Source organism: Miscanthus floridulus, chromosome 2 (genome assembly GCF_019320115.1).
Source record: "Miscanthus floridulus cultivar M001 chromosome 2, ASM1932011v1, whole genome shotgun sequence".
In the NCBI taxonomy this organism is placed as follows: Eukaryota; Viridiplantae; Streptophyta; class Magnoliopsida; order Poales; family Poaceae; genus Miscanthus; species Miscanthus floridulus.
This window is the reverse complement of record NC_089581.1, coordinates 3,318,546-3,326,737: the sequence shown is the minus strand read 5'-3', so window position 1 is coordinate 3,326,737 and position 8,192 is coordinate 3,318,546. Positions and strand designations below refer to the sequence as shown.

Sequence of the window (8,192 nt, the reverse complement as noted above, 5' to 3'; positions counted from 1 at the left end):
TAGGAGCCAGAACCCTACCAAACAGGACCTTATATTCGGGTGAACAAGGCAGACAATAATACATGTTTATTCCCAGGATAACAGCTTAGTGTCCAAAGCTCCTTTCTCTTGAACTCATAATTTTTTTTATTCAAGAAGAGACAACAATTAACACCAGGTCCTTATCAAGGCCGGTCTCAGCGTCTCTGCTGTACAGTGGATCTGTCGCACAAAACAAAGCTTGCGTATTGCGTTGCGTCACTGCAAATGGCAGTGCTCTGTACCTCTCATCAACTTGCAAAACAACTACAAATTTTTAGAGCCATCGGCAGCAATGACGCAGTCTTTGATCCAAAGTACGATCTAGGCATCGGAATACCTGTGTCCACGACAAGTACATAGGCAAAAAACAAGCAGATTGGAACAAAGTTTCTAACGATGACAAAACAGGACAGAAGGGATACCAAAGAACCTCCAAATGGTCCCCCTCGCATGCAACGATGTCAAGAGAAGATGATAACAAAGATAAAGATGTTCCCGAGGAATCAGAGATTTCGATGCATCGTCGCTATATATATATATATATATATATATATATATATATATATATATATATATATATATATATATATATATATATATATATATATATATATATATATAGAACTACTATCCTGTAGCTGGCTACAGAATAACTTATTCTGTAGCCACTTTGAGTTATGATAATTACTATGTTAATTTACGAGATTATAGTAACTCCTTACTAAGTGGTTTAATATAACGTTATGGTAAATATCCCCATGTGTTATAGTAACCCAACTATCGTAAATATGTATTGACATTATGGTAAATTAGTATATAAAATTATAGTAAATGGAGGTGGCTACAGAATAACTTATTTTGTAGCCGGCTACTGAATAGCCTCTCCCTATATATATATATATATATATATATATATATATATATATATATATATATATATATATATATATATATATATATATATATATATGAGCATCTGACAGCTGACACCGATCGATGGTATGCAGTAGTGCAGCTCTACGAAGACGACGCGACGATGGCTGTGTTTGGAGCTCCCGTGCTTGTCGCCGTCGCCCTGGCACTCGCGGGCCTCCTCTGGCTTCGGTCGCGGAGCTCGTCCAAGGAGATGAGGGACATCCCGGGCACGATGGGGTGGCCGGTGATCGGCGAGACGTTCTCTTTCATCTCCGACTTCTCGAGCCCCGCGGGGATCCTGAGCTTCATGCGCGACCGGCAGCGGCGGTTCGGCAAGGTGTTCAAGACGTACGTGTTGGGGCGGATCACAGTGTTCATGACGGGGAGGGACGCCGCCAAGATCCTGCTGTCGGGCAAGGACGGCGTCGTGAGCCTCAACCTCTTCTACACGGGCAAGCAGGTACTGGGCCCCACCAGCCTGCTCACCACCAACGGCGAGGAGCACAAGAAGCTGCGCCGGCTCATCGGCGAGCCGCTCTCCGTCGACGCGCTCAAGAAGTATCTGGGGTTCATCAACGATCTCGCCGTGCAGACGCTGGACACGTGGCACGGACGCAGCAGGGTGCTCGTGCTGGAGGAGGCCTCGTCGGTAAGCCGCCGCCGGCAGCTACCGTCGCCGTCCTCGTCGACGCGCACGGGATTTAACTGAGTCATTCTCTTGAGATTTTGACTGGGATTTGTTTGTTTGTCCGATGGATCGACCTCGCCGTGCAGTTCACGCTGAAGGTGATCGCCAACATGCTGGTGAGCTTGGAGCCGGAGGGCGAGGAGCAGGAGAAGTTCCGGGCAAACTTCAAGGTGATCTCGTCGTCGTTCGCGTCGCTGCCGCTCAAGCTTCCCGGCACGGCGTTCCACCGGGGCCTCAAGGCCAGGAACCGGATGTACGCTATGCTGGACTCGGTGATCGCGAGGCGGCGGAGGGACGGCGGCGAGGCCCCGAGCGACTTCCTGCAGATGCTGCTGCGGAAGCACGCCGGCGACGAGGCGGACAAGCTGACGGACGCGCAGCTCAAGGACAACATCCTCACCCTGCTGGTCGCCGGCCACGACACCACCACGGCGGGCCTCACCTGGCTCGTCAAGTTCCTCGGGGAGAACCCCGACGTCCTGGAAAAGCTACGGGTGAGCCTCCGCAGAGCCTGCGTTGCCAGCGTTCCTGCTTGTCAGGCTTCTTGTCACTGAGTTCAGTTGTTTGGTTGCAGGAGGAGCACTTGGAGATCAAGGAGAAGCTTGACGGCTCGTCGCGTCTCAGGTGGTCTGATGTCAATAACATGCCTTACACAAACAAGGTGAGACAAAGATCATCTCAAACCTAGCAGCGCCATGCCGTTCTGATGCGTCTTCCTCTTCGCCTCGGTCTCTCATAGATAGACATAGGTCTCATCACTAGGAAACTGAACTGCTGCAGGTGATGAACGAGACCCTGCGGAGAGCAACCATCCTGCCATGGTTCTCGAGGAAAGCGGCGCAGGACTTCAGCATCGACGGTGAGTGGCAGTGACATCGTCATCGCAACCTGGCTACGACACTGGATAGAGCAGCATGGACTGATGCAGTAGAATCTATGACACGCAGGTTACGGGATAAAGAAGGGGACGTCGGTGAACCTGGACGTGGTGTCCATCCACCACGACCCGTCCGTCTTCGCCGACCCCGAGCGCTTCAACCCCAACAGATTCGACGTAAGTTTCCGGCGAGCTCTGGCTCGACGGCTACGCCTGTCGCCGGAAGCGAGCTGACTGACAGAGTGTGTTGCCATGTTCTTTCACGCAGGAGACGCTCAAGCCTTACAGCTTCCTGGGGTTCGGGAGCGGGCCGCGGATGTGCCCCGGGATGAGCCTGGCAAAGCTGGAGATCTGCGTCTTCGTCCACCACCTCGTCTGCCGATACAGGTAAGCTGTAAGCAGCAGAAGTAGCAGCCATGGCTGGCGAGTGCTTTCCCATACATCCATCAGCAGCAGCTGAGCTCGCTTGGTTTCGATTTGGCTGCAGCTGGAAACCGCTGGAGGACGACGACACGGTGCAGCCAACACTGGTGCGGATGCCCAAGAACAAGTACCCCATCGTCGCAACCGCACTCTAAGGGCACGTACAACGCCCGTTGCGCAGCCGTCTGTATGGTGTTATTTTTCAGATAAGTCCTTTTACCGTAATAAATGAAGAAAGAGAACGGCGGCGTCGTCTCGTTCGTCGACGGCACAGGCTCGTGCTCCAAAGCAAAATCAACGCCCGACCATGTGTTGTGCAATCCACTGGATGGCACCGCCGATCCACCGTGCACTTGTACCTCCGGGCCCAAAACCAATGACATCTACAAGCTTGGATTCATGGCCTCAGTCGCTCTAGTTCTGAGCATACGAGCAGGAACAGAAGATGGGTGGCCTTGGTCAGCTACGTTCAATCCATGCTTCGCGGAGGTGCTTAGAAGGAATTCCGCTATCAAGCACGGCCAACACATAGACAACTTAGGAATGATCTTGTCAAGCATATATGGAAACGCTATGGAAACAAAAAAAATTAGACATAAATGTTTAAATCATATTTGATTTATGGGGAAGAAGATCATATGTTATATTTGAGTTATGAAATATATTATATTACATTATATATATAATATATATGATTTACTTTGAAGGATTTGTTTTGTATCAATTAGCAACACAATGTTACACACAATGGTACATAGAAATAATATTCATGATTAATCACAACTACATGCAAGCATTTAAACGATTTGTAAATAGCTAAATAGACAGCAGTTATATGTGGATTGTATAAACTGTTTGTTTAGCCATCTATGTTGTAAATCCCAAAAACTTACGGACAACAGCTGTCTGTCCGTTGTACATGGCCTAAGATCCGAGAAACTAATGTACAGTGCAAGATGAACGAACAGGATTACAGATATATTATAGTATTATTATAGTATATATATATATATATATATATATATATATATATATATATATATATATATATATATATATATATATAGGGAGAGGCTATTCAGTAGCCGGCTACAAAATAAGTTATTCTGTAGCCACCTCCATTTACTATAATTTTATATACTAATTTACCATAATATAAATACATATTTACGATAGTTGGGTTACTATAACACATGGGGATATTTACCATAACGTTATATTAAACCACTTAGTAAGGAGTTACTATAATCTCGTAAAATAACATAGTAATTATCGTAATTCAAAGTGGCTACAGAATAAGTTATTCTGTAGCCAGCTATATATATATATATATATATATATATATATATATATATATATATATATATATATATATATATATATATATAACTACTATCCTATAGCTGGCTACAGAATAACTTATTCTGTAGCCACTTTGAATTACGATAATTACTATGTTATTTTACGAGATTATAGTAACTCCTTACTAAGTGGTTTAATATAACGTTATGGTAAATATCCCCATGTGTTATAGTAACCCAACTATCGTAAATATGTATTTATATTATGGTAAATTAGTATATAAAATTATAGTAAATGGAGGTGGCTACAGAATAACTTATTTTGTAGCCGGCTACTGAATAGCCTCTCCCTATATATATATATATATATATATATATATAGAGAGAGAGAGAGAGAGAGAGAGAAAGATGCACGTTGCTACCACAGCATCAACGATACAAACGATGCAGATAGCATTATCTGTCTGTGTCTACGCCCTTACGAATGTTTTGCATATACACGAAACAGCAGACAACACTGAGAAACAAGCAAGCTAGATCCACTGGATCATGGTAAAATGATGCTACTGTTGTTGATGACTGAATGTTTTGCCGGCTCAGGCGCCAATAGACTCAAAATAGTCTGAAAGGAAATGGCTCTAATTGCAACACATAAAAACATACGGCAAATGGTTTAGAGAAACAAGTTAGATCAGCTGTACTCATGATAGTGATAAAGAAGCACTTTCAGTACAAATCAACATGTTTAAAACCGGGGAAAAGAATATTGAGCAGCTAATGTAACATACTCGAGTACAAAAACTCAATTGGCTAGTACGAACATCAAACGACCCTAACATTTGCATCCTGAGAATAGGTGGACTAAGAAAAGGCTATTCTAAATCAAAGACAAGACACATGTAGATGCCAAAGGACAATTAGTATGCTGCAGATGAATCATAACATCCCCGTAACTCCTCTCAAAAAGGGAACCAGTAACTACTCTGGAAGCAGCGTATAAGCTGCAATAGGCCAGTGGTGCAGTGTCAAAGGAACAGCAACCAGATAGAATCACATCCACTCAGGCTGATTAAGCATAATCTCTGGTCCCACAAGGAACAGGAACAGGGGACATCTCAAGGAACACCCCAGCATGGCGAAGCAAACATAACCAGTTTGTCAAGACACCCGATGGTGAGTGTAACAGTGGTCCTCCAATGCTAAAGGCACATAGAATGGAACCAAAGAATAATCTCTTTGCACTCATGGATATCAACTGGCCTGACTAAAATGAGACGACTGAAATGATCTTAGGACGTAAGTAACCAATCCAGAACGATGGTAGCAACCAATCCAGAACAAGAACAAATAACCAAAAAGAAGCCTGCCAAAACAAAAGTCATTTGAGAATGACGTTGTAAGACAATACTTTAGATGTATAAGATTGAAAACATTACCAGTTAATTTTCCCTAATGGATGATTCGTCACTTGCTTTCAGAAGAGGTGACAAGAACATAGATTTTTCTTGTAGTTGTAGGTGTGTTCAAGCAGATTATAGTCAACCCCTTGCTTCCCCGAAAAGAACACAAATGCAGACACTAACTTGCCATCCAATCCCCCATATCACAGGCATATCCACATAAGCTTAATTAGGACCAGGATCATCAACACAGCGACAAAATCCATCTTTTAATAGCCAAATAGCATATCAAGCAAACATGCAGGGTCCAAGCGCCAAGCACTATGACCAAGTCATATGCCTGGCAAGCAGGAAACGATAATAAACCGGTCAGTAATATGGTCTATAACAAAGCAACTGATTTCTCACGGTACATGGCGACTCCGACTACAGGATAACAAAGTTCCAGACACAATAACAAGCCTTATAATAGTAGATAGACTTCCATACCTGGATGGCACATACTTCTCAAGAACTAGGCCATCAGTAAGGACCTGATCGGTCACGGCTGTAGCGGTCGCCCCCATAGCTGCCACCATCTCGGCTACGGCCAGAGTATCGGTCACCACCACGGTCAGATCCATAACGCCCGCCACCACCACCACCATACTTGTCATCTCTGCCACCATATCTGTCCCCTCTCCCACCATCCCCAGATGGGCACTCTCTAGCAAAATGACCAGGTTTCCCACACTTGAAGCAGTCCCCACCACCACCACCACCACCACCACCACCTCGTGGTGCACGCCCACCACCATAGTCACGACCACGATCATAACGAGATCCACGCTCACGGTCATAATCACGGTCACCATTACGGTCTCTACCAGGTCCTTGTGGCTGAGCTTTATCAACAGTGATGTTCCTCCCGTCCAAGTCCAGTCCATTCATTCCCTCAATAGCATCCTCCATGGCTTGCTTCTCATCAAAAGTGACAAAGCCGAAACCACGAGAACGGCCAGAAAATTTGTCAAGAACCACCTGCATATTACCAGCAAAACAAAATTAAATAAACCATAAATAAGAGACCATGCTAGATAACAAATAAAGCACAAAGCAATACACACAATGGATGTACGCTTTACGTGAGTTAAAAATTATTTGACCATTCAGAGGCAAAAATATTTCCTAGAGCATTCGTAGGAACAAAACAGCATACATAACTAAATGGCGATTTTTTTTGGATATAGAGCGAGAAAAAAAGATGCGTTTGAGCAAATCAGTTAGATTTAAGATTCTTTAGAGACAAACTAATAGTATACCAATGTTTACTGCAGTGCAAAAGAAAATTATTGACTAGTTAAAAGAGAGAGAGAAAACTATCCTAAGCAACAGTTACCAACACAACCTTCGGAATTATCATGCTCGTAAAAAGGATTACTCAGGCAAAACTAAAGACGAGAGGTTATTCACGTAACCTTTGCCTCAGTGAGGTTGCCGAATTTGCTGAATGCGTCCTTGAGGCTTTCATCAGTTGTCGACCAGGACAGATTCCCGATGAAGCAACGGTACTCGTCAACATCAGCCATCACTAGAACAGATAAACAAATATGTACACATATAAGTAGGAAGCTAGCGCTACCAGGAGAGATCACTGAAGATTCTGTGAAGGTTACAGGTACCCTGTACAGTAAACTTTTTAAGTCATCCTTACTGATTATACTAAGGCAGAAGATAAAAAAATCGACCAACAAAAGCCTTCACTGTGATATTTATTTTAGAAGAAAAGGTTTTCCCCGTTTTAATTTTTCCGAGAAACAAAGCGTATTTTATAAGCAGAAGAACAACTTCCTCTTAATAAAAGCAGAAGAAGCGGCTTACAGTTTATAATCCTTTACTAATTTGCAGAAATCAGTACATGGTGTGCTCAGGAAGCGCACCGAACTACAACACAGCAAGGTTAAACTTCAAATCATGTGTGCGTGTAACTTAACGATTATTAGATACAAAATCCATGTCAGCGTGTAACTTCACGATGGAACACATGGAGATTGTTAGATACTACAACATAAAAAAAGGAGAGATAGTCAAGCTCCATAATCCAGATCGGGGCCTGTGCATACGCTGGTCAAACTTAGCAAATCCCGACCAAATCTGACTAGAGCCGCAGCATAGATGTGAACGAAAAGCAGATCGAGCAAAGAGAGATCTAGCCGGCAAGAAATCCGTACATACATAGGTAAGAGAGAGAGGGGCCAGGTCGTAGGTACCTGCGACTGGGAGCGAGCGATGAAGAGGAAGCGCACGTCGAATCGAAGATGCCTCTGCCTCGTTATTTTTAGCAAAGGGAGGAAAGGCTAACTTATAGGGAGGGAGAAGATGGGGAATAATCGAGGCAAGGAGGTGGTCGCCCGCCCCAGGATTGGATTGGATTGGATTGGAGTGGAGTGGAGTCGGCCTAGAACCCTAAAATCCCGGCGGCGGAGCAGAGGAGAGATATTTGCACGACAGCTAGGGCCCGCCCGGGACATGTGGGTCCGGTCGCACCGCGCACGGCATATGCCGTTGCCCGTTGGCGGCTAGTTCTT

The 8,192-nt window shown here is 44.5% G+C and overlaps 2 protein-coding genes across 4 annotated transcripts; one reads left to right on the top strand and one right to left on the bottom strand.

Moving 5' to 3' along the window:
• Positions 1 to 1,010: 1,010 nt before the first annotated feature.
• On the top strand, positions 1,011 to 3,470 carry LOC136537667 (abscisic acid 8'-hydroxylase 3-like). The gene is made up of 7 exons (XM_066529626.1): positions 1,011 to 1,585; positions 1,711 to 2,118; positions 2,199 to 2,285; positions 2,405 to 2,483; positions 2,572 to 2,678; positions 2,770 to 2,888; positions 2,989 to 3,470. The coding sequence occupies exons 1-7, from the start codon at positions 1,058 to 1,060 to the stop codon at positions 3,077 to 3,079; spliced, it is 1,419 nt and encodes a 472-aa protein (XP_066385723.1). The 5' UTR covers positions 1,011 to 1,057; the 3' UTR covers positions 3,080 to 3,470.
• Positions 3,471 to 4,911: 1,441 nt separating this feature from the next.
• On the bottom strand, positions 4,912 to 8,112 carry LOC136515204 (glycine-rich RNA-binding protein RZ1A-like). 3 transcript variants are annotated; one of them, XR_010773947.1, is made up of 5 exons: positions 7,875 to 8,112; positions 7,083 to 7,195; positions 6,115 to 6,645; positions 5,662 to 5,965; positions 4,912 to 5,588 (listed from the first exon to the last, which is right to left on the bottom strand). XR_010773947.1 is itself a non-coding variant. In XM_066508875.1 (4 exons), the coding sequence occupies exons 2-3, from the start codon at positions 7,191 to 7,193 to the stop codon at positions 6,148 to 6,150; spliced, it is 609 nt and encodes a 202-aa protein (XP_066364972.1). In that variant the 5' UTR covers positions 7,194 to 7,195; positions 7,875 to 8,112; the 3' UTR covers positions 4,912 to 5,588; positions 6,115 to 6,147. The 3 variants fall into 3 exon arrangements, 2 of the variants coding, with proteins under 2 accessions (XP_066364972.1, XP_066364968.1); XM_066508875.1 differs by lacking the exon at positions 5,662 to 5,965; XM_066508871.1 differs by lacking the exons at positions 4,912 to 5,588; positions 5,662 to 5,965 and having other exon boundaries at positions 5,987 to 6,645; positions 7,875 to 8,105.
• Between the last annotated feature and the right edge of the window lie 80 nt (positions 8,113 to 8,192).

Excerpts from the sequence above, each read along its gene's own strand:
- LOC136537667 (XM_066529626.1), top strand. The coding sequence starts at position 1,058 with ATGGCTGTGTTTGGAGCTCCCGTGCTTGTCGCCGTCGCCCTGGCACTC. Across the intron at positions 2,119-2,198 it reads ACGTCCTGGAAAAGCTACGG|GAGGAGCACTTGGAGATCAA; the intron begins GTGAGCCTCCGC and ends GTTTGGTTGCAG. Across the intron at positions 2,679-2,769 it reads TCAACCCCAACAGATTCGAC|GAGACGCTCAAGCCTTACAG; the intron begins GTAAGTTTCCGG and ends TCTTTCACGCAG.
- LOC136515204 (XM_066508875.1), bottom strand. The coding sequence starts at position 7,193 with ATGGCTGATGTTGACGAGTACCGTTGCTTCATCGGGAATCTGTCCTGG. Across the intron at positions 6,646-7,082 it reads GCAACCTCACTGAGGCAAAG|GTGGTTCTTGACAAATTTTC; the intron begins GTTACGTGAATA and ends GGTAATATGCAG.